Source organism: Callionymus lyra, chromosome 1, assembly GCF_982586985.1.
Source record: "Callionymus lyra chromosome 1, fCalLyr1.hap1.1, whole genome shotgun sequence".
Classification (NCBI taxonomy): domain Eukaryota; kingdom Metazoa; phylum Chordata; class Actinopteri; order Syngnathiformes; family Callionymidae; genus Callionymus; species Callionymus lyra.
In genome coordinates, this window is record NC_141818.1 from 32,534,486 (window position 1) to 32,561,666 (window position 27,181).

At 44.2% G+C, this 27,181-nt stretch overlaps 1 protein-coding gene across 1 annotated transcript in view; it reads right to left on the bottom strand.

Moving 5' to 3' along the window:
* Positions 1 to 18,340, bottom strand: part of LOC148089067 (protein sidekick-1-like) — a 119,569-nt gene extending 101,229 nt beyond the window's left edge. Inside the window, exon 1 of the mRNA XM_087802659.1 lies at positions 18,268 to 18,340. Coding sequence (XP_087658785.1) covers positions 18,268 to 18,283 — 16 coding nt within the window. The 5' untranslated portion in view covers positions 18,284 to 18,340. The remainder of the gene's footprint in view (positions 1 to 18,267) is intronic.
* Between the last annotated feature and the right edge of the window lie 8,841 nt (positions 18,341 to 27,181).

Here is a 27,181-nt window from a genome sequence, read left to right on the forward strand (position 1 = left end):
TTTCTAATGCAGGTTGTAAGTAGTGAGATTAAATTGGTGGCTTTGTGCATGTGTATGTGTGTGTGTATGCATGTGTGTGCATGTATGTGTGTGTGAATGCATGTGTGTGCATGTATGTGTGTGTGCATGCATGTGTGTGCATGCGTGTGTGTGTGTGTGTGTGTGTGTGTGTGTGCACCAACAGGTGAAACAGATGAAAGCGTGAGCGCAGACGTTCAGTATTCAGTGAGGAGATGTAAATCGTTTGCTAAATAAATTAGCCTGACGCCGAAGACAGAAGAGAGGGAAGAAGAGAAGTAAAGAAAAGAGAGAGATGAGCAGAGGTGTTTAGACAAGTAAGGGAAGGATGAGAGAATAAAAGATGTGGATGCGAGAGGAGAAAGAGGAAGAGACTAATTAAGGGACAGAGTCACGGAGAGCGAGAGACTCGGCGGCTCTACTCAGAGTCTCTGAAAGGTCTTAGACCTTCTTTACAACCAGAGCTGAAGCAACCGAACCAGAACAGAACCAAGAAAAATCTTAGAGATGCAACTTTGCAGACCAACAACACACAAACACACAAACACACACACACACACACTAAAAGCTTCTCTGCTTCTACTAGCAGCTAAATTTAGAGTCGCCCAGAGAACCAGGATCCATCAGAGGATCCAGTGTTTTCGGGCCGAGCTCCCGGGTCAGCTCCAAGGTCGTCTTTTTCGTCGTGTCATGTGACACTGCCACCACAGGAAAGCATCCTCTTAAGACTTCGTAACGTGGCTTACTGGGACAGGAAGTGTGTAGCTGTGATTAAGCTTCATGCAACAGACCGGTGAGTTATCGGTGTGCAGGTTCAATGCTGGGACAAAGGAGTTGTTGGGCCAAGAGGGGGCGCTGTACGGTTATGTTAAATAGATCTGGAAAATATGAACTTTGTAAAAAATCATATAAAATTAACATGATGTCGTAAAGTTAAGCACAAATAATGGTCATACAACCCGACCGACAAAAAGCTAGATCCTAATAAGACATACACAAAGTACAAAAAAGTTAAACCGCGCTAGAGTCTACATTCAAAACAGATTTTGTTTTCATGTTTTAATTGAAGTATTTAAGCTTTTTATCTTAAAATAATGTTTAATGTGTTAACGTCAACCAGGGAACATTTTTCTCTAAAACAGTGTTTACACCAGAAGGGTCCAGACAATGAGACGGCGCCGGCGCGGATCAGACACCTGAACCTGGATCAGCGGCAGGAAATAGACGGGAGGACAGGGAGGAGGGAGGAAGGGAGGCTCTCAAGGCGGGTCTCAGGAGGTGAGGAAGAGAAAAGGTTTTTCACGCCGTTGTTTCAGGACGATGTGTGAACGTGGCGAGCTCTCTCCGACGCCTTCACCTCCCAAATAACCCGCAATTTTGCGGAGTCCGACTCGGAGCGTGGCCCGCGAACTAGAAGGGCCCAGAATAGCGAACCGATCCCAGCTATTTACAGTATAAGAGGTCCGGCCTACACGGAGCTTTTAACTCCCCGGACTCTGCCGACGTGCTCTTCAGCTTCATCAATAAAAGAAGAAGATGTTTGCTTCGGCTGATGAACCCTCGCCATCGCACCGCGCTCCTCTAAAGCTGCTGCCGTCGTAGAGCTGGACGCCGGGGCCGGACCGGGCCACGCTTTAATTTGAAGGGTTCACTCGCTCGAGCGGAATGAAAAAAAAAAATCCTCAGAAATAAATTCCAGCCAAGAGGATGAATGTTTTATTCATCCAGTGGAAAGTTTCTTTATTTGTTTCTTTCGTCTTCCATTAGCATCCGATTTGCATTTACAAGACTCCGGGAGACGACGCTGAATCTGTCTTTGCACAAGACTGGGAACGCCGAACCACAATGACCAGATGCTACATGTTAGCTCGTCGTCTTCAGCCTGAGAAAAACGCCTTCAAAAAGCCAAGGAGAAGGAGGTACACCAGGTCCAGACGCTAAGAGTTAGCAATGCTAGCAACCGACCAGCGGGACATGAACTGTCACGAAATAAAATGAACACAATAAACTTCTAAAAAAAACTAAAGATTATTTATTTAAAAAGAGGAAAACTGTCAAATAAAATTCTAAACACAAATAAACAAATTTTAGCTACATGCTAACAATAAAAGAATGCTAATCAATCAAAGTTAAAATCAGTTTTCTGAGAGTAGGTTTTATCTGGACATTAAGTGGTCCAACTATCATTAAAAAAAATGGACATCAACACCCACTCATGCTTACAAAAAACTAATTACAAAATATTTATAAATTATACATATACAAACCTCCGTGTGGCGCTCAGATCCGTGAAATAACCGGACTCAAGTGTTTTTTAACACGTTTACATCCTGACATCGGTTCGTAAATTTGAATTGAGATGTGCTGCGGGCGTGTTTCTAAGTGTGCGCTACTCTAAAGTTCATTCGCTCGTATAATCACATGATCCAAACTGATAAATTACAATTCATTATTTTCTATCACAGGAAGATGCAATTAAAGCACAAGTAACACAAATGTTTTTTGTAATTTATTATTGACTTATAAATATAAATGTTGACATGGAACTTTTTGATTTGTTTATGCAGGAGTTTTTAAAGTATTTGCAGTGAGTATTTACACGTCTTCGAGTTATACGTTTGTTTAAAACTGTAATGAACTAAATGAATCTTCTCTGTTTAATTCAATGTAAAAATAGCTGTGTACGCCGCTGCCGACCCAGAAACAAACTCAATCTGAGTCTTTAATTGTATATGTATGATTGTATACATTGTTTTCATTTGTATTCAAGCTGATGAAAATACATGGGGTTTTTTTATTAGCATGTGTGTGTGACTAGTACATTTATAAATGGGTTGATTGTAGTAACACAAGGGAGAGGGGGATGAAAGACTGGTGGAGGAATCAGGGAATAATAACTGCAGAGGAGGATCTGTGAACACGGAAATTAAAAATAGAGTGAGAGAATAAAGAGTTACAGTAATGTCATGGGTTACAACGCTATATATACTGTAATTGGAAATGTACACTCACACACCCACACACACACATAAATATATATTTATATTTATAAAGAAAAATATCTAGATATAAAGATAGAAATACATCTTTTTAAAATAGGAACTAATGTTGTCGTATAAATAAGCGTAACATTAACGATCATGTCATTAGCTAATAGTTAGCCACTGCTAACTAGCATGAGCATCAAAAGCGTGGTCACCACACCAGCGTTCACAAGGGGGCGTGAAAGATCTTCGGGGTTACACTAAAACTAGTGTCCACATTATTACAAATGGAAAAATGCTGTCCCAGCACGCCAGGGGCCACTTCTCCCACCAGCATGATCAGTGAGTGATGTCTTAGAATGAAAGTAAGGAAACAGAGGCAGAGAAACCAAGTGTGAGATTAGCTCCGGACCCCCCTTCCTTTGTTTTATCGGAGAGATGCTAATTAAAAGTTCTGGTCCAAACTGAATTGAACCAACTTATCATCGCCGCCGTAACAAGTGGAAGTTTCAGATAAGAACAAAGAGCCGGATGTTTGCCTGAATAAATCCAAACCTTCACATCGTTAATCCCAGTCAAGTACTGGTCCAAGTCTAGACCCCAGTCTGTGTTTGTGTGTGTGTGGGAGTGTAGTGTGTGCAGTGTGTATGTCCCGCTCCTTCACAAGTCCATCTCATGACAGAGGCATGTTGCCGACTCGGCGGTTTCGCCAGCGTTCAGCTGTGTCATGTGACAGATGCTGCGTTCAGGAGCAGCTGTGTAGAGCCGTCAGTTACGCGGCGATCTTTGGTGTCTTTTATGCACCGATGCTGCTGAGTCGGCAGGTTAAAATTAAAGTCGTTTCAGCAACACTTGCTCTTAGTGCGTCCGTGGGAGTGTTATTCAAGTGTGTGTATCTGCAGTTGTTGGAAGTTTTTTACATTTTTGTTTCCCTCTGTGTGTGCATGTAGGTCTTCCAATGTGTGTGTGTGTGTGTGTGTGTGTATCAAAAAGATATCATCCCAGTTTAAATATGACCTGATGCTAACAATTTAGCTCATTAGCGTACGGCGAACACTTGTTTGGAGGTTCCGCGATCTTATAAGAAAACAACTGAGACGAGATGAAAAGTACTTACAAAATGTTGCTTTAACAAAGGGGGTTGACACAGACGAGTGACTGGATCACTCGCGTTTGAGTAGATCATAAGTTAGTATTACTTCCGTGTATATACTGAGTCAGTCGCCATAGCAACCGGGGCTAGCAACCGGGGCTAGCAAGCTGCGCCGCACAGCTCACAGACAGACGGAGACATAAACGACAACGAGACATAGAAGTACAAATTGACAACTTAACAGAACGTGACACTGATTGGTCGAAGTGCGCATTTAAGAAATACTTGATTTATAAAATGAAAAATCATAAATTATCGCACATGTTTTCGATATGCGTATCGCACGAGCCAATATCGCAATATCGATATTTTTTCACTATATCTCGCAGCTCTACCCTCGATGGTGTCTGAAGAAACCTCAGGTTATCTTAATAACTTAATAATGGAAACGTGTCGATAAAGTCTGATTAAACAAATGAACAACAAAACGGACAAGAGCTCAGAAACACACATAAACACAAACACACACACACACCTTTTATCCTTTTAACGTTACAAGACACCCTGACAAGTCTTGCCAGTTGCTTCAACCTGATGCTACGAGCTACAAGTTCTGCAAAACACACACACAGACACACAAATAGTATCACACTTTCCTATTACCACACATATGATCTCACACACACACACTGACACAAAACTGTCATGCACACAGACAGCTGCCCCCCCAGGAAGGAGTGACCCTCGCCTCTCCTCACATGGAGCCAGAGGAACGAGGGACAACAAGAGGGGAGATTAAAGGGGGGAGGAAGGGGAGGAGAGGGAGGAGAGGGGGAGGAGAGGGGCACAGCAGAGACGAGCAGAAGAGACGAAAAAGGAAAGTTTTCTGCAGACGGACTGTTATGCGACACCGCAGGGTGAAGGAAGGGGGTGAGAGAATGGAAAGTCGGAGAGGAAAAGTAATGGAAGGAAAACGAAAGAAAAAATGAAAGAGGAATTTAAAACTGCCTGAAATCTGGAAAGTGAAAGTGGACAGAGTGACTTCTGGACCTCATAAATAATGTTTGTGAAAACTACACACTTGATGTTCAGTACGACCGTCACCACAACATGTCCAACACCATGACAGTGTCCAACACAACGTTCAACACAATGATTGTCTCAACGTTAACAACAGTGTCCAACACAACCTTCAACACAATGTTTGTCTCAATGTTCACAACAGTGACCAACACAACCTTCAACACAATGTTTGTCTCAACGATCACAACAGTGTCCAACACAACGTTCAACACAAAGTTTGTCTCAATGTTTACAACAGTGTCCAACACAACCTTCGACACAATGTTTGTCTCAACGTTCCCAACAGTGTCCAACACAACCATCAACACAATGTTTGTCTCAACGATCACAACAGTGTCCAACACAACGTTCAACACAAAGTTTGTCTCAATGTTCACAACAGTGTCCAACACAACGTTCAACACAATGTTTGTCTCGACGTTCACAACAGTGTCTAGCACAACATGAAACACAATGTTTGTCTCAATGATCACAGTGTCCAACACAACCTTCGACACAATGTTTTTCTCAACGTTCCCAACAGTGTCCAACACAACCATCAACACAATGTTTGTCTCAACGATCACAACAGTGTCCAACACAACGTTCAACACAAAGTTTGTCTCAATGTTCACAACAGTGTCCAACACAACGATCAACACAATGTTTGTCTCGACGTTCACAACAGTGTCCAACACAACCATCAACACAATGTTTGTCACAATGATAACAGTGTCCAACACAACCTTTAACACAATGTTTGTCTCAATGATCACAACAGTGTCCAACACAACAATCAACACAATGTTTGTCTCAACGTTGACAACAGTGTCCAACACAACGTTCAACACAATGTTTGTCTCAACGTTCACAACAGTGTCCAACACAACGTTCAACACAATGTTTGTCTCAGTGTTGACAACAGTGTCCAACACAACCTTCAACAAAATGTTTGTCTCAACGTTCACAACAGTGTCCAACACAACCTTCAACACAATGTTTGTCTCAACAGTGACCAACACAACATTCAACACATTGCTTGTCTCAACGTTGACAACAGTGTCCAACACAACCTTCAACACAATGTTTGTCTCAACGTTCACAACAGTGTCCAACACAACCTTCAACACAATGTTTGTCTCAACAGTGACCAACACAACATTCAACACAATGCTTGTCTCACTGATCACAACAGTGTCTAACACAACCTTCAACACAATGTTTGTCTCACTGATCACAACAGTGTCCAACACAACCATCAACACAATGTTTGTCTCACTGATCACAACAGTGTCCAACACAACCTTCAACACAATGTTTGTCTCAACGATCACAACAGTGTCCAACACAACCTTCAACACAATGTTTGTCTCAACGATCACAACAGTGTCCAACACAACATCCAACACAATGTTTGTCTCTACTTAACACCGTGACTGAACACTGAAGCTAGAGAGTGTGTTACTTTGTGCGTCAGGATAAAGTCGAGCTGAAATAGAAGAGGCCAACAAAAAAAAACAGTTCTACACAGTCTTTGTGTGTGTCTCCTGCACACACATTCATTTTGTTCTCGTCAGGCCGCGACACCGTCTTGTGGCCTAAACACCAGTGTGTGTGTGTGTGTGTGTGTGTGTGTCTCTGTGTGTGTGTGTGTCTGTGTGTGTGTGTCTGTGTTGGCGCCGTCACTTCATCACACGTTCATGACGAGGATAATTCCGTTCGGAGAGAACCAGCCAGAGCCAAATGGAAATGAGAGCGAGAGCGAAGTGGAAGGTGGCGCACAAATGTTTTCTCCTGCGACTCGCCGTCGACAGGGAGATGGATTTTTTGCAAACACAAACACCCGGCAATTACCTGCCACACACACACACACACACACACACGCTGATATGATAATAAGCCGGTGAGTTCGACGACATGACTGTGGAAGCACTTATCAGGTGGACGCTGAAGAGATACAGTTAATCCTCGCGCGCACAAAAGCCGCCAGTGTTTAGAGTCGTCGGCGCAGCCATCGACATAATGTTCGCCGCCGCCAGCCGCGCCTGACATTTGCGGCGGCGGATTATTGGAGCGAATCCCGTGCGTCCGCCTTTCCAGCCGACGTACGCCGAGCGATTCCCGACAACAATAGCAGCGAGGCGGTTCCGCGCAGTGTGTGCTGCGGCAACACAAATAACGACAATGGAGCTCGCCCGGCGCGGACGTGGAGTTAAAGAGGTCGCATGTTGGCGCGGCCTCGGATAGAAGAATAAAAACGCCGGGTCGTTTGACGACACTCGCTTCTGCTCGGAAGGTTTTCACGCTCGACTTCTTCGCGCATTAACTTCTGCGTCGTCTTTTTGTGGCGCTCTCGTTACACTCGGGTCAGCTTTGCTCGGTCAGCTCGGGGTTCTTTTAACTTTTGTTTTTCAGAATCATTTTCGCTTCTTCTTGAGATCATCTTCTTCACTTTTCTTTGCTCGTTCTTATCGTGGAAGCCTCTTCTTTTTTTCTTTTTTTTCTTCTTCTTGTTTTTTGTTAGAACTTAACTTATTAGAGTAATAACTAGTAAATGGTAAGTAAAAATAGTAACTGTCATCAGTGAGCAGAGAAGCAGATGGAGCACGAATGCTCCTTCCCATGTGCAAAACAAATAGACTCAGGGACTCATTCATTCCTCGGGCTATTAAATTGTACAATTCTGAGTTCGGGTGCAGGAGTGGAGAAAAAGTATCATGTAGTTCTGTTTTATGTTAGTCATTGCATCCTTTGTCTTTGTTATTTTTCTTTGATCTATGTTTTTTATCTTTAGACTTAGATTGTATCATCTTGTTCTTTCTCTTTATTTCTCTTTGTTCTTGTTCTATTTTAGTTTGATTTATTTTTTGTGAAAAATTGCTGTATTTGCTGTGGCTATTGTAAAAAAAAACAATTTCCCGAAGGAGACCTCCTGAGGGATCAATAAAGTTCTACCTTACCTTACCTTACCTTAACTTATTGTTAACGTATTTAGAGTATTATAGTTTTTATTATCTTCAGGTGTTTTTTAAATATTTGATTTATTTAGATTATGGTTGATCATGTCTTTATTGTCAAAGAACAACATTGTTGACATTGAATAAATACAAAGTAAACAAACAACAATATAAAGGAGTAAATATATAATTTATAAAAAAAAAAGATCACATTAAATTCAAATTTAACTACTAACTAGTTTCAATCAGTGTTTTCATAAGAAGTATCTTTATTGTTTCAGTTTGAATTTTCTTTGGTTTAGTTCTGTCATTGAACTTTTTTTCTTTTTAACTGGTGACATTTTTCATACGGAAAAAAATGAGGCAACTCTAATTTCTTAGTTTACTTTCTATTTTGTATTTTAATTTTCTTTAATCTTTTTTTCTTTTCGTTTTACACTTAAGTTTTCCTCTCGTCTCTCGACAGACAATCCGGATCATCAATCACCGTCGCGCTCGTAAACCAACCAAACTCGCAGAAGTCTCTCAAAGGCGTGTAAAAAGAGGCTAATCTTTGTGGGCCCATAAAGCCGGGGACACTGCGAGCCCCCTTCATTAACCTCACGTCCGCCCGAGCGCGTAAATCTCTCGTGACGCGGAATAAAATCAAGGCTTGAAACACGATCTTCGGACGTGTTCTCGCGCCAGAGTGTGGAGCGTCCATTAATGAGATCATTTGTACAGACGAGGTTGAAGATTCAGCATTTTAGGGGATGTTCCTGAGTCAGAGTGGAGTCACAGGAAACAAGAGACATACAAATAAGATGACGAGCCACAGAGAAAAACAAAGGGAAGAACGTGAAGAAAAAAACAAACGAGCAATAAGAAATGAAAGTGTAGGATAAAAAAAGAGAGGGATGACATATAGAGGCTTAAAGATTGAAAGTGGAAAAAATGATTGGAAAAAGAAAAACAAGACGATTAGAGAAAGTTCTAGAATAAAAAAGCAGAGACACGAACAAGAAGAGCAGGAAAGAAAAAAGGAGAGAGAAAACAATTGCCAAGAATCATACGCAGAAGAAACAGCCTGATCAGGGAAAAAGATGATGAAGGATGAGAAGCAGATGTGAAACAAGGAGGATAAAGAAGATGAAAGGGAAGACAAACAAAAGCGAATGCAAGTCGCAAGAGAAAAAGTGGTGAGATGAAGAGAATCCATCATCCATGAAACTTCTCTCGGATTTCCGGATCAACTTTCTCCGTCTGCCGCTTCCTGTGACATCACACTCATCCATCCATCTCCTCCTCCGACGCTCGCTTCTCCTTCTTCATCTGCTGACTGTTGATCATCATCCCTTCACTCTCTCCTTTCACCCCTTCATAACATCTCTCCGTTCATGTGGTCTCCTAATGTTTTCACTCATCTCTTCTCGACACCACCGTGGACTTTAAATCTCGACGCTTCAGCGAAAAAGCGTGGACTTACGCTCGTTCATTTGGCCGGAGCTGCGGTTGCAAAAGCTACTTTAGATTAACTGCAGTCCGGTTCTCGTTCCTGGGCCTCGTAAGAGGCTTGTGGCGCCGCATTAGCGCTGGCGAGTGTCGCCTCAATCCTCGGTGCTTCTCATCCGCTCACACGCGAACAAAACCCCCCGCTCGCCACAGATGGCGCTGGTGGAGGATCGGAGTTCCGCTTACGACAGGTAAACCGCACCAGCCACAACATTATGACCACCCCCCTGATCTGACACCAAAACCATCTCGAGCTCAAACCCAGGTCACGTTTTATTCTCCATACATTTTGAAAGAAAAACTTGCTTGTTTTTTTTAACGTATTATTATATATTAGTTATTGTGATAGTAACTTAATTAAATCTATTAAATTAATACATTTTTAATGAGAAAATTATATACAACAACTCGAGGTTAAAATGAAGAAAAAATAAAAACTCATCAAAAGCCCTATTTGCACGGGATAAGTATCACCTGGGGACTTCTGGTAATTCGTAATAATTGCGGAGAATGTCTGCGTTTTAATGAATGCACGATGTCTGTGATTTGTAATGTAATAATTCCGCCGCAAATGACCTTCTGTTATTCACCAAACACAGACGTCAGGTGATAATACTAATCCCATGTGAATCCAAATGTCCGTGTTTGTAATTCTGAATGCCGCATAAGCCACTGTAACGGACTTCTAGGCACTCGCCATTGTGTTAATATTTACTTCTGCTGTTTTATTTTGAAGAGGTTGAAAAGGAAGTAGATCGAGTTCATTGTTGTTGGGGGTGTGTTCTACATGACGAAAGTAAAAAGGACGTGCACGCTGCACGGCTACAAACTAAGTACCAGCCTCGTTGTTTCCCACACGAATACACTTGGTTACAATACTGTATTTATATATAAATATAAAAAATCATGAGATTAACATGCCGAATAAAAACTACAGCAGCAGAAACAAATAATATAGTATAGATCAGGGATAGGGAACCTGGTCCAGAAAGAGCTGCAGTGGGTGCAGGTTTTCGTTCCAACCATTCAAGAGGACACATTTTATCCAATCAGGTGTCTTAGGAGTGTAATCAGTTGATTGTCAGTCTGGTGTTGCTTGTTCAGCTGAAACCTCATTGGTTAAACTGTACATGCTTGATCGGTTGGAACAAAAACCTGCACCCACTGCGGCTCTTTCTGGACCAGGTTCCCTACCCCTGGTATAGATGATACTGTATATAAATACATATTTCTTATTTCAGAATAGAATATGTCATTGTCCCAGCACACCAGGGTCTCAGCTCTGGTTGAATGTTGGGTCAGCGGGAGGAAACCAGAGTGCCCGAGAAAGATGTGAAAACTAAATCTTGAGACCTCGTCTCATCTGTTAAAGAGCAATGTTAGCGTTAAAAATAGCGTTAAGACGGAAGGACGGACGGACGGACGGACAGACAGATAGATAACAAACACAAAAGAGATATAAAGATTAACATAGAATAGAATGTCATGATACTTTCGCTTCACTCCTGCCCCCAAATTCAGAATTATACAATCTAATATCAAGAGGAATGAATGAGTCCCTGAGTCTATTAGTGTTGCATCATGGGAAGAGCATTCGTACTCCATCTGCTTCTCTGCTCACTGATGACAGTGTTCAGAGGATGATGTCATCATCCAGGATGGACAGTAGTTTGTTCAGTGATCTCCTCTCTGCAACTGTCACCAGTGAGTCCAGCTTCATGCCAACCACAGAGCCAGCCCTCCTGATCAACCTGTTGACGCCCCTCTTGGACACATTCCCACCCCAACGCAGCGTAAAACACTGGCCACCACAGACTGGTAGAACATGCAGAGAAGTTTCCTGCAGATGTTATATGATCGGAGCCTCCTCAGAAAGTACAGTCTACTCTGAACTTTCTTATACACATGGTCTGTGTTGCAGGACCAGTTTACTGTCCAGCCACACATCGAGGTACTTATAGTTTTCAACTTTCTCCACCTCGTCGCCTCTGATAGACACTGGACGTGGCTTTATCCTGGACCTGCCAAAGTCCAAGACCAGCTCCTTGGTCTTTGAGGTGTTCAGCTGCAAGTGGTTCCTCTCACTCCAGTCCACAAAGTCACATATCATACTCTCCTCGCTGTTGTCCGTGATGCATCCAACAATGGCAGTGTCGTCAGCTTCTGGACAAGACTCAGCTCAGAAGTCTGAAGTGTATATGGTGAAGAGGAGAGGGGCCAGTACTGTCCCCTGAGGTGCTCCTGTACTGCAGACCACAGTTTCAGACGTGAAGATCCAGGAGACCAGACCAGGGTCCACATGCATCTGTGTCAGTTTGGAACCGGAAAGATACAACTACAAACGTCAACTTACAAAAGTCCAGTCTCAGACTCACACTGCAGGGACAGTTGTGTGTCCAAATTGACAACAAGTCCGGCTCCAGCTGCACCATGTGACCACCAGGCTGCACCCCCACATTAGCATGTCCAACAACACAAGCCGACAATGTTGTGCTACACACAAACTGGAAGAATAAATCGACAAAAGACATGCACATGATGCACAAAAGAAAACACAAGATTCTTGATAGCCCACCGAGCTGACCGGGGTCGCACACTCTGACCAACCGCCCGCTGGATCAAAGACTGCAGTCCTGTGGTCGGACTCACACACACACACACACACACTTCCTGCTCATCGCTGCATCAGATCAAACAGATAAGCCCCTCTCACACATCAACACACACCGCACGCAGGGTGAGACCCCCCCACACCCAGACACACCTGTGGACATCAAAGGCATCCCACTGAGAGCACACCTGGAGGAGCCGCACAGATAAAGCGCACATAAATATACACACACAACCGCACTCACAAGGGAATAAATTAAATGTATCTTCAACAAGTCGATGACATCATCATCATGCGACCATTCCAAGGGGATCAATAAAGGGTTAGGTTCATCAAAGAGCACACCTGGAGGAGGCGCACAAATAAAGCGCACATAAATATACACACACAAACAAGCATACTCACAAGTGAATAAATTGTTAATCTTTAACAAGTCGATGACATCATCATCATGCGACAATTACAAAAGGGATCAGTAAAGGGTTAAGTACGTCAAAGAGCACACCTGGAGGAGCCACACAAATAAAGCACACATAAATATACACGCACAACTGCACTCACAAACTCCTGTTGTGTTATCAGTTTTATCTTGACCTTTAAAGTATATACTTTATTGAATATTGTTTTGATTGTTTAAGGGCTTTGTGACCCTGGTCTGGAAAAGTGCTATACAAATAAAAATTACTTACTTACTTACAAGTGAATCAATTGTTTATCTTCAACAAGTCGATGACATCATCATCATGCGACCATTCAACAGTGATCAATAAAGGGTTAAGTACATAAAAGGCAACACACACTGAGGACCCACCTGGAGGAGCCGCACAAATAAAGCGCACATAAATTTACACACACAAGCGCACTCACAAGTGAATAAATTGTCAATCTTTAGCAAGTTGATGACATCATCACTATGCGACCATTACACCACAGGTCAATCATGCTAGTCAAGGCTACAACACACCAAAGTAAGCCTTTTTTTTTTCAAATCATAAAACATCATGAAGTTCACAGATCCGTCTTGAGACGACGCTCGGCTGGACGTGAAATCTTTGGTCATTTTCAAAACACTCGTCACGACATCTTGACTCTCGTGCCGTAAACAATCCGAGGGATGTTTTATTAATGCTCAGTGGAACGACGATCTCCCTCGCGTCACAAGTGTGGAAACCGTTGGCCTTCCTCGAGAATCTCCCTGCAGCGATCGCGCGTCCACGAAGGAGCGAGCGCTGGAATTAATGGAACAGTGTGTTCGGCTGCGGCTCGATTCCTGTTCTGACTCATGGTGTTTATTTCAGCAGCTCAGATCCATCAACCCATGAGTCACGACTCACCACAGTACAGAATCAGGCTTCACAGGTCCAACAGTCATAGTAACTAATTCAGTTTAAGATGCAGAGTTTAGGTTTCGGGATTAAAGATATCAAATGATGACATTTTAATTTCAAATGACGGAAAATTTTAAATCCAATCGTTCTAAAGTCAAAGTTTCTGGGATTTAAAGTCAGAATTCAAGAGTTTAAAGGTCAGAACTTCTGGGATTTAAATTCAGAGTCAAGGAAGCTTCACTGAAGGTTTTCAGGGTGAGATGATCTGAGGAGTCCTCAGGGCGGACCCGGGAGGAGGTGGAGAGAATCTGCCGCTCGAAACATTGGGAGAAGGAGCAGGATGATGGAGGGAGAAGGATTCAAGATTTTCAAAACACTCAGATGGTTCCACAGACACACTCGGAGAGAGACACACACAGAGACACACACACTCACAAACACAATTATTTTCCATTAGGGAACTTTTCTATTGCTGCCACTTCTTCGGCTGTTAGACGTAAACGCACACGACTGATGGAATGCCTGCATCAATCTGACACACACACACAGTCACACAAAAACACACACACGCACACACACACAGTCACACACACACCAAGTGTCAGGGACCAGTGCAAGTGCAGTGATTCGTTTCTCCTGACAGACAGGAAATAGGGGCGTCCAGAGACCACACTTCCTCTGGATCCTGACTAACCTGACATCTATCACATTGAGACACAAACACACACACACACACACACACATACACTCCTCACAAGTGTTTAACCAGTTAAGAAACCATCTGTTTCTATCAGGCCTGACTCGCGGAGTTTAACCGGAGACCTTTCGTCTCCTGGTCTCACTCTGGTTACACAACTCAAACATCCAGGAGACGACAACGACTGACAGGTGGACGTTGTGTGTGAGCTGCCTGTCAAGTCGGTTTGATTTGGGCTCCAGGATCGCGCTCTCACTCCATCGTTCTAACTGTGCTTCACTTGCCGTCGGTCCAATCAGCATCCAGCTGTGCGGGGGCTCAGCCAATGACACGGCAGCTATCAGAGCTAATTAGGCTGATGCCGCTTCCAACTGGGTCACAAAAGTTCAGTTGGGAAGCGAAGCCGAGCTCCAGTCGCTGGTGTTTGTCGACGCTTCACATGGATTGAAGTTCTGATCTCAACAGTTTACCTGCGGCGAGGAATGTGAAGGAGAAAAAACACAGGAAGAGAAAAGTTCCATCCAACCACCCTTAGTTTCTCAGTGTGTGTGTGTGTGTGTGTGTGTGTGTGTGTGACAGCATACACTCTTGAGTTTTCTCTACCAACACACATCATGTGAGAACTACAATTGTGTTACTTACTCATCACATGTGATAATTACAATTGTGTTACTTACACATCACATGTGATAATTACAAGTGTGTTACTTACTCATAACATGTGATAATTACAAGTGTGTTACTTACTCATCACATGTGATAATTACAATTGTGTTACTTACTCATCACATGTGATAATTACAAGTGTGTTACTTACACATCACATGTGATAATTACAATTGTGTTACTTACACATCACATGTGATAATTACAATTGTGTTACTTACTCATCACATGTGATAATTACAATTGTGTTACTTACACATCACATGTGATAATTACAAGTGTGTTACTTACTCATCACATGTGATAATTACAAGTGTGTTACTTACACATCACATGTGAGAACTACAATTGTGTTACTTACTCGTCACATGTGATAATTACAATTGTGTTACTTACTCATCACATGTGATAATTACAAGTGTGTTACTTACACATCACATGTGAGAACTACAATTGTGTTACTTACTCATCACATGTGATAATTACAATTGTGTTACTTACTCATCACATGTGATAATTACAAGTGTGTTACTTACACATCACATGTGATAATTACAAGTGTGTTACTTACACATCACATGTGAGAACTACAATTGTGTTACTTACTCATCACATGTGATAATTACAATTGTGTTACTTACTCATCACATGTGATAATTACAATTGTGTTACTTACACATCACATGTGATAATTACAAGTGTGTTACTTACTCATCACATGTGATAATTACAAGTGTGTTACTTACACATCACATGTGAGAACTACAATTGTGTTACTTACACATCACATGTGATAATTACAATTGTGTTACTTACACATCACATGTGATAATTACAATTGTGTTACTTACACATCACATGTGATAATTACAAGTGTGTTACTCACACATCACATGTGATAATTACAAGTGTGTTACTTACACATCACATGTGATAATTACATTTGTGTTACTCACACATCACATGTGATAATTACATTTGTGTTACTTACACATCACATGTGATAATTACATTTGTGTTACTTACACATCACATGTGATTATAACAATTGTGTAATTTACACACTAAAAGTGATCATTATGTGAGTGTTACTTACACACTACATGTGATCATTATAATTGTGTTACTAACACACAACATGACATAATTATGTGTGTGTTGCTTAAAAAAGAGCAAATGAATCAAATTGTGAGGGAAGTTTCCTGACTTGAGACCTTGGCTCAAAAGAGTCTTTGTAACAGCACATGCGAGTACTACAGGTGTTATAAAACTTCATGTTTTTGTAAAAAAAGAACTGTTCGAGTTGATGTGATTCACGACAACAATGAACCCTGTGATGGTGTTTGTGTCCGAGGTCCAGCGAGAGTTGAAGATCCTGCCGGACCGTCTCCCCCGCTCACTCTTCAGTGAGACTTTTTAAATGACGAGTCAAGTCGCTGGATTTGGTAGATTCTTCAGCAGAATGAGATTCTGGGCCTTCGGGGAGCCCAGCTTATAAATATTACTCTCTATCCGCCGTCCGCTTGGAAACCGAGCCGCTGACACCGAGTCAGGCAGCGAGGTGAGCGATGAATAAGAAAAGAGGAAGGTAGAGAGGTGAGACGAGGAGGGGGAGGAAGGAGGGAGGAGGGGGAGGAAGGAGGGAGGAGGGAGGGGGGGACAGTAGAAACGCTGCCATCACTTAAACCCTAAAATGAAAGATCGATGAGCTTATTTAAATGTGCTCCGGAGACCAGAGTTGGCTCGTATAAACCTCGCCGTTATGAGGGTGTGGACATCGATCGACGGGGGGGGAGGAAGGGGGGAGAGAGGGGGAGTGACGAGGGATCAGCAGGATCAACCTTGACTCGTGAATTTCATCCTTTTCAGCCCAAAGTAAAACGTTCTAATGCAAGCGGGTCAGTAGGAGAGCTGCCGATGATGAAGTGCTCTGAATCAATCACACACACACACACACACACACACTTCACCTGGGGATCACGAGTCAGCGTCACATCACCAACTCAATCCAAGAGGCTGCGAAATCTGTTCGCTGAATAAGTCAAAAAACAGATCAACATGTTTCAAGAAATCCTGTGACAAAGAGGAAGATTCGATTTTTGGTGGAGTTTTGAATCACCACATGGATCCAGGAATCCTTTGAAGGGTTCATCACTCTCTGTGGTGCAGAAAGAGCAACAGCTCGTGTTCTTGTTGCGTTTGCATTATTTTACAGCACTACTGCCACCTGCTGTCCAGTTGAGCTCAATGCTATCGATGATATTGCAAGTTATAAAAATATTATTATATATAACAGATTAATTAAGTGGAAAACTATGATTTGTGAAATGACTGACCTTGAGTCTTTTATTCAGGGCAACAATTTACCCTCCATATGACACATTTTGCTGCTGTGTTGGTGTGTGTGTGTGGGGTGGGGGGTATGTTAAACCTGGTCAAAATTTAGAGCGAGTTACCTCTAGAGGACTAAATCCAGACGGACTCCAACAAGTTGTGAGACGATCGAGTGATCGCTACACACTGAAGCTGTTGATGAAAGTCTACACAATTTTGTGACTTTGTGAGATTATGGCCTCGGAGGAGGGGGGGGGGTCATCTTGTCACTATGGATTGAACTACAGCCTCGTCTTCCTTTCACTCTCTCACACCCACCTTTGACACACACATTCCACCCCCACCCCCCACCCCTCTACACACCCCAAAGTCTAACTTGGCCCAGCACGCCATCTGTGACCCACAGAGGACTTGTGTGTTGACACCAGTCTGACCCTGTTCTTCGTGGTTTTGTTTTGAGACACACACACACACACACACACACACACACACACACACATAGGCTCGCTCCTTTTCTATCCCTCTCTCACACACACACACATACTGAGAGAGGGATCGACACAAAGATACACACACACACACACACACACCATCAGAGGTGAAACTGTGTGTAAATGCCTCTGATTTGGCATCACGTCGTTTCCGGCGATCGCTGTTGCGCGTGGAATCGATATCTCATCATGTCTGACTCATTTTCTGTTGCTGTGTGTAACAATTACTCCTCATAGTTGAGACCCCCCCCCCCCCACACACACACACACACACACACACACCTCCTCCTCTCCCCCGCACACACACCCGAGACAAGCACCTGCCAGAGTGTGCAGCAGGGATTCACTCGTTCATAGACTTGTTTGTACAGACGAGAGTCGCAGGTCACACACAGGGATTATTATGACCCCCCCATTATTACACACACACACACACACACACACCACCTTCCCCCCAACACTTAATCCAGCATCATAATTATGCATCCTTGGACATCAACTCCTCCAACAGCATCCAGAGAGCATCAGGTCTTACCTTGACCGAGCAACATGTGGCAGCAGCAGCCGAGCAGCAGCACGAGACTCCGGCTCCATCTCACGCGCGTCCCGGGGCCACACATGGTCGTAGTCCACAAGACTCCTTGGATGTGTTTTAAATCCGTGTCGTTCAGATCCACCACCCCCCCACCCCCCAAAAAAAAAACCCTCTCGGGCACGAGTCCCTCACGGGTGTAGTTCCGGGCGACACCTCGTTTCCATCAGGAATGATCGTGAATTAATACATCTGAGTGGGTTCTGGACTTAACGGCTTTACTCCCCTGTTCAGATGAAAATCCGGGTGTTGTTTGGAGGATTTGTCCAGAAGAACAGAAAAAAAAAATCAATCCTGTAATTGAATCCTGGAAATCCTGGGTTTATATGTCAAACAAGGTTTGAGGTTGAACGAGCGGTGACCCCCCCACACACCCACCACGACCACCTCCGAGCCTCGGACACCGGAGAGGAAAAAAACTTGTCCCGGTCTCGTGTTACACCCGGTCCTCCTCGTCCTCCACAGGTAGGAGCCTCTGGCTCGAGGGAGAGAAACAAACCCGGTAATATGACTCGGAGCCCGGGCTGCGACACAACACCCTCCCGCTGGTCCCTCCGGGTCCCACCTGGGAGACACGGAAATTGAGTCCGCTCGTGAAGGAGGGGAGAGAACCGGGACCGCTCGGGACGAATAGTTCCGAAGGGGGGGTTCGGGTCTTCGTGTCCGGCTCAGTCGGAGCCGCAGAGTCGAGTGAAGCGACTGAACACCTGCCACACTCAGGAGGAAAAGAGAGAGAGAGGGAGGGAGAGAGAGAAAGAAAGAGAGAGAGAGAGAGAGAACCCCTCCTCGGCGCGGCTTCTTCTTCTTCTTCTTCTTCTCTTCTTCCCAAGAAGTCCTCCCTGTACTTCGGCTCCGGGAGCAGGTGTCTCCCCTTCGCGTCACTTCCACTTTCTCTCGTCCGGACTCAAAACTTCACTTCACTCCGGAGCATCCCTGGCGTGTGATTGGCTGACGCGGCTCCCTCGCACTTTGCTATTGGCTGGTTTTGTAAAAGAAAAGAAAGAAGGAAAAAAAAGGGGGCGGGTCAGGACGCGGCTCTGAGCGCGGTCAACGGCGACCCTGAGACCAACACAACGAGTCCCTGCGACTCACGTGAACAGCGAAGAGATTCCTCAGGAAGCGTCTCTTAGATTCATGCGCAGTCATGCAGGAGTGAAATAAAGAAGACAAGTTAGGGAACAGGACCAGAGAGGAGTTAAAGACACTAGGGAGTTAACATGAAGACACTTTCCACTTCATGTTCCCTCACTTTTCTTTTCATGTTCCATTACTCTCTTCTTCATGTTTCCTCACTTTTCTTTTCATGTTCCCTTACACCCTTTTTCATGTTCCCTCACTTCCGTCTTCATGTTCCCTTACTCTCCTCTTCATGTTCTCTCACTATTCTCTTCACGTTCCCTCACTATCGTCTTCGTGTTCCCTTATTCTCTTCTTCAGGTTCCCTCACTGTTCTTTTCATGTTCCCTTACTCCCTTCTTCGTGTTCCCTCGCTTTTCTCTTCATGTTCTCTCACTATTCTCTTAATGTTCCCTCAGTCTCCTCCTCATGTTCCCTCACTCCTGTCTTCATGTTCCCTCACTTTTGTCTTCCTGTTCCCTCACTTTTCTCTCCATGTTCCCTTACTCTCTTCTTCATGTTCCCTCACTTCTGTCTTTCTGTTACCTTGGTTTTTTCTTCATCTTCTCTCACTATTCTCTTAATGTTCCCTCACTCTTCCCTTCATGTTTCCACACTCTCCACTTCATGTTCCCTCACTTTTATTTTCATGTTCCCTTATCTTTCCACAGGTAGGAGACTCTGGCTCGAGTGGAGGGAGAGAAACAAACAAGTTAAAGACACTAGCGAGTTAACATGAAGACACTTTGGCTGGAATGAAGGGAACATTATGAAATAAAGGAGGCAACATGGAGGAAAGAAGTGATGGGACATGAGAAAATAAGAGAGGAAACATGGATGACATGTGCGAGGGAACGTGAAGAAGAGAAGTTGATCAAATAATGGAGATAAGAGAACAAGAAGAAGAGAGTAGAGATGGGTAAGGAAACGTGTTCGTTCATCAATTTATCTCCACACACGTGTGTGTCTGTTGTTGATCTTATCAGTGAGTGATAATGATGGCGTCACCACAACAGCTTCCTAATTGTGTTTTTGTCGACACAGCAATCAAAAAATTTAATTAAAAATGAAGTAAACAACTTACACAGCTTTCAGAATTCACTTCATCTTATTGTACGGTTGGAAGACCCTTGGGAACATGAAGGAGAAATACATTTGAGGGAACAAGGAGGAGAAAAGTCCGGCACAATGAACTGGAGATACATGATGAAACATGATGGGTATTAGTGAAGGGGGAAATAAGGGAACATGAAGAAGAGGGTAAGGGAACATGGAGAGAACAGTGAGGGAACAGGAAGACAGAAGTGAGGGAACCAGAACAAGAGAGTGAGTTAACATTAAAAGAATAGTGAGAGAACATGAAGAGAAAAGCGAGGGAACAGGAAGATAGAAGTGAGGGAACAAGAAGAGGAGAGTGAGGGAACATTAAGAGAATAGTGAGAGAACATGAAGAGAAAAGTGCGGGAACAGGAAGACAGAAGTGAGGGAACATGAAGAAGAGAGTGAGGGAACATTAAGAGAATAGTAAGAGAACATGAAGAGAAAAGCGAGGGAACAGGAAGATAGAAGTGAGGGAACAAGAAGAGGAGAGTGAGGGAACATTAAGAGAATAGTGAGAGAACATGAAGAGAAAAGTGTGGGAACAGAAAGACAGAAGTGTGGGAACATGAAGAAGAGAGTGAGGGAACATTAAGAGAATAGTAAGAGAACATGAAGAGAAAAGCGAGGGAACAGGAAGACAGAAGTGAGGGAACATGAAGAGGAGAGTGAGGGAACATGAAGAGAATAGTGAGAGAACATGAAGAGAAACGCGAGGGAACATGAAGAGGAGAGTGAGGGAACATTAAGAGAACAGTAAGAGAACATGAAGAGAAAAGCAAGGGAACAGGAAGACAGAAGTGAGGGAACATGAACAGGAGAGTGAGTTCACATTAAGAGAATAGTGAGAGAACATGAAGAGAAAAGCGAGGGAACAGTAAGATAGATGTGAGGGAACAAGAAAAGGAGAGTGAGGGGACATGAAGAGAATAGTGAGAGAACATGAATAGAAACGCGAGGGAACATGAAGAGGAGAGTGAGGGAACATTAAGAGAACAGTGAGAGAACATGAAGAGAAAAGCGGGGGAACATGAAGAAGAGAGTAAGGGAACATGGAGAGAAAAGTGAGGGAACAGGAAGACAGAAGTGAGGGAACATGAACAGGAGAGTGAGTTAACATTAAGAGAATAGTGAGAGAACATGAATAGAAAAGCGAGGGAACAGGAAGATAGAAGTGAGGGAACATGAAGAGGAGAGTCTGGTAACATTAAGAGAAAATTGAGGGAACATGAAGAAGGAATTGAGGGAACATGGAGGAGAAAAGTGAGGGTACACAGTCCAGGAGCTCCAGAGACTTGCTGCTGCAGCATCAGTGTGGTTTAATGACCATCAGTGAAAGTCGTGGTCTGGCAGACTAGTTAAACGTTGCATGAATATTAACGCCGACAAAATAGGGACCTTATCGTTTTACAGCCTCCCTAAATCTTTACCCCTCAGAGTATGCAGAGTAGACTTAAGAGCCTTCACCTGTGCTCACCAATCATCGCCCGGGCTCATCATCATCATCGACAAGCAGGTGAGAAATGAAACACAGAAGAAGACACAAGCGAGGCTACGAGGTCGCAGGTCTCTGATGAGTGTTGACTTCACTTCCCGCCTCAATTAAACACCTCCGCACGTGTCAGACGTCTCATCAGCCTTATCATCTCTATTCAACAAGTTCAGTCGTTCAGTCGTGCAGTAAAATGAAGGATGGATGTGTGACTCAAACACACTCGAGTGACTCATGGAACATAATGATGAAACAAGTGATGCGACCCTGAGAGTCCACGAGCGAGTCCCACAACTGACCTCCATGTCCACATAAAGGTCTGAGCTCACCTCTAAGCGCAGGTGGCAGAAATAAACGGATGAAAAAAGGAAGTGCAAATGAAAAAACCTTCAGATAAACAATGAAGGGATACGGCATCGAAGTGCTGCGTCAGAAGGCGCGAGGATGAAAGGAATTAGACGAGGATCGAATAGATGAGAGAAGACAAAAAACTTGAACACGTTTTATTTTTTAAATAGAAGTGAATGATTCAAGACTTATTGCTACACAATCGTTACAACAATTTAACACTGGCCTCAAGACGCGAGAATTCTGACCTGCTCTAGTAGAAGAACTCACATTTCTCCGATCCTTAAATCTCTTCACTGGCTTCCAGTTTCTTTCAGGATCAACTTTAAAATTCTGGTTCTTACTTTCAGAGCTATTCATGGTCAGGCTCCTCCTGACATCAGTGATCTGATCCAGACTTACACCCCAGCTCGGGCTCTGAGGTCTGTGGATCAGAATCTACTGATGGTTCCTCGCACACGGTTCAGGACCAGAGGAGAGAAATCTTTTCAGGCTGTTGCTCCTAAGCTTTGGAACGATCTTCCTCTCTCTCTGTGTTTGATGATCTACTGACTCCTTCAAGAAACATCTTAAGACGTTTTTATTTGTTCAGGCTTTTCCTTGATTTTCTGGAACTCCTGTTGTGTTATCAGTATTATCTTGATCTTTAAAGTACATACTTTATTGAATATTGTTTTGATTGTTTAAGCCCTTTGGTACCCTGGTCTGGAAAAGCGCTGTACAAATAAAAATTACTTATTTACTTACTTACTTCTTTGGTGCTTGTGCTCAACACCGCCCCTTCTGGTGGTGTTGTGAATTACACCTCACTTTGTTCGTGCACTTTGTTATTTAAGTGAGGAGCGACTCCAGGTTCATCTGCTCTTCTTCACGACAGCGTCTGAAACAAGTTTTCGCCGAGGAAATATCTTTTAAGTTCTGAACACAAACATTTCTACTCCTCCGTTGATAGGTTGGCTGAGAACCTGACGACTCAATCGGGCCAGAGGAAGTAAATCAGCAGGTTTTGTCTCAGTAAACTGTGATATTTGTAGCTTTCAAACAATACGATCACAACGACACTGACAGACTGGTGTGTTCGCGGCACCTGTTCGAAGCCAATTTAGCTTCCAATTACCTGTGTAGCTCGTACAATTACCGCTCGCCTCCTCCATCCCGTTTCCATCTGCTCTGCTCCATCTCGGCTCGTTTGCTCTTCCTCGCTCCGAGAGCCTCGCGTCTAATTGCAAACTCAGACTCAATTCTGACTGGTGTTTGTGATCCGAGCAGAGATTGATGCCGGAGACGACGCGTGCACACCTTCGTCGAGGCGTCGTCGAGTCGCCCCCCGGTGGCGTAGAGCGACCTCGGGTGATGACGCCGATCTGTTTCCTGTCTCGAAGGTAAACATCACGGGCGACACCTGTTTGACGAGGCTAATGACGTGAGTCGCAGTCGTCGACACACACACCAGGAGTGCGACGCCAGGCCTCCTTCATGGCACTTGCGGTGTTAATGAGCGCCTCCTGTAGCTGTCGCTGTCTCGGCCATAACGTCGGTATTTACCGACCTGTCGGTGACACAAGTGCTGCCAGAATTAACGCGAGGAGAAGAGCCACAGATTTAAAAGCAGAGCAGCAGGTTATTGACCGACTGCATCAATTCTTCTTCCTGTTGCTGCGACAAACACTCAACACAACAATGTGTAGACACACCAGTACTGAACACAATTACACCTGGCAGTGAACTCACAAGTCACTCTCGAGTTAAGTCTGTCCTCCTGATTGAACTTGTCTTTCAGAGTCTCTATGACTCGCCTCACATGTCCTAGTCTTTGTGACCCGCCTCACGACCCCTAGTCTCTATGACCAGCCTTACAATCCTAGTCTCTATGACCCGCTTCACAAGTCCTAGTCTTTGTGACCCGCCTCACGACCCCTAGTATCTATGACCTGCTTCATGACCCCTAGTCTCTATGACCAGCCTTACAATCCTAGCCTTACAATCCTTGGCTTCACAAGTCCTAGTCTTTGTGACCCACCTCACGACCCCTAGTCTCTATGAGCCACCTCACGACCCCTAGTCTCTATGACCTGCCTCATAATCCTAGTCTCTATGAGCCACCTCACGACCCCTAGTCTCTATGACCCACCTCATAATCCTAGTCACAATGACCCGCCTCACGACCTCTAGTCTCTATGACCCACCTCATAATCCTAGTCTCTATGACCCGCCTCACGACCCCTGGTCTCTATGACCCGCCTCACGACCCCTAGTCTCTATGACCCGCCTCACGACCCCTAGTCTCTATGACCTGCCTCATAATCCTAGTCTCTATGACCCACCTCATGACTACTAGTCTCTATAACCCGCCTCTTAAATCCTAGTCTTTGTGACCTAATCTCTATGACCGCCATCGCAAGTCATAGTCTTTGTGACCCTCCTCACAAGTCCTAGTCTTTGTGACCGCCTCACAAGTCATAGTCTCTATAACCTACCTCACAAGTCATAGTCTCTTTGACCGCCTCACAAGTCATAGTCTTCGTGACCCTCCTCACAAGTCCTACCGTCTTTGATCTGCCTCACGAGTGTCAGAATGTCACCCGAACACACTTGAACTCACCATGACACTGGAAAGAATAAGTGCAAAAAGATGAGGATCAGCTCCTCCAAACTTCTCAACAGAACACCAGTGAACACAACACTGGCTCTGAAGTGAACAGCAAACCTGCACTCTTCATTTCTACTTCCTGAAATAGACGAGAGGAAGCTGTCAACCCTTGACAAACTCTGATTAATTGACAATCGGACAATTGGGTCACAGTCGCCCAAAAATAACTCTCCTTCTGCAGATGTTGGGAAGTCAGGGTGACAGCTGGTGAGTGGCACCAACAGCTCAACGACGTAATTGGTGACAGTCGACGGCGCGGAGGTGTAATGATGGAGGGATGTCAGCAGATAGAAAGTCTCCTGGAGTGATGGTGACGGAGCTGCTTCTTCACTTTAGGCTGAAGATGATCTTCTCAACACGCTTCGTCAACTCTAGAAATGAAGCGTCAACACGGACCTTCTACCAGATCTTTTGGGATTTTGAGTGTGAACAATGTTTACATTTTTCATGGCGTAAACCTTTAGACGAATGTGTACATCTTGTCTTTTAAATGTTGAAGAACATTATTATAAAAATAACTAAATCATTTTAAATAATATTATGTGTGTTGACGGAGGCTTGACTAGTCACTACCGCCAGTGACTGACGTGTGGCGCCGACGTGTCGTCGTTGTAATTGGATCCCAAGCTATGGCACCTGGCCCCATGGTAATGATGATGATGACGAAGACAGAAATGTCGGTGACATTCTTCAGAAGTTGGCGGTCCAACAGAATCCCAAAGTCCTCTTGGTACCACCAAGGCGGATCCGATTAGAAGAGGAGAAGATGAGGGCGCTGACGTGCAGGGGTCAAAATTGCGCGCTGTTCTCTGATTGGCTCGTTTAAATAAGTGAGTGTGACCCTCTATATATGCGGGGACTTGATACACACACATTTGTGGGCGGGGCTTGCTGGATTTACTGGGACCTGTATACACACTTGTATTAAAGAAATCTGCTGAGACCCACTTCAGAGAATAGGTTAAGTTTTATATTTAAATCCATGTTGCTAGTTTAAATATGTACAACAGTACACACTTATGGATTAAATAATGCATAACATCATATTTATAGTAATAATTTGCTGATTTAAGCTCCACCCGCTGCAACAAGGCGGTTCAGTCTTTTTCTTGGACGAGGGTTTAGCTGCTGCCCGAGGTGACCGCATTCTTGCAGATGGAAAGTTGATCCCTTCAGAACCAGCAGCTCCAACTGCCATCAGAAAGATCTCCTGAGGGTGAGGCTTTCATGTGAGGGGAACAGAGGGAGGTCGCACCTGGGGTGGACCAGGAGATGAGAGCGGCCAGGTCTGTTTTCACAGCCCTGTGGACCAGCACGCCCCTGCTCCCGGGGGAGAAGAACAGAATCGAGGAGGACCCTTAGATTCTCTTCTTCTTTTCCCCCACATCGTCTCTCATCCTCCTTCCTTCTCATCTTCTAGTGGTCTCAGCTTCCTGGACTCTTCTTCTGCGGCTGTCTGAGGTGCCGGAGCTTCACTGCCCCCTGCAGGCCGGTTCAAACACAAGGGGGTCGATAAGAAGCGGGAAAAAAAGCCTCCACAGAACATCTCCTGAAGACGTCAATGATTATCGGCGGGAGAGACTAGCTGGCTGCTCTCACCGTGGCAACCGCCTGTCAATCATCGTTATGTGAGCGGAGTGAAAACATTTTGTCGGATTCGCGATGTCAGGCCGTTAATCACGATCGAGCTGCTACAAACTCTCACTGAGTTCTGCTGCGACACAGTTGGAGCTCAGTTGGTTTCCTCCCTGCTCAGCTGATGGTTCGACCGTGGATCACACTCTCCTAAGAGCCTGATGGCCTAAGTGGTTTTCTCTCAGCACACACACACACACACACACACACTCAACCATCACCCAAACCCCTGTACGCACATCTGGCAGGGACTGGATTGCTTGACCTCTAGGTGTCTGTGTTTTTGTGTGTCTGTATGTTTCTGTGTGTATATTTAATGTGTGCCTGTATGTGTTTGTGTGTGTGTGTGTGTGTGTGTGTCTGTATGTGTTTCTGTGCATGTTCTGTGTGTGTCTGTATTTGTTTCTGTGTGTGTGTCTCTATGTGTTTCTCTGTGTTCTGTGTCTGTTTCTGTGTTTGGGTCTGTGTCTCCTTTTTGTGTTCTGTGTGTGTTCTTTGTGTGTCTGTATCTATTTCTG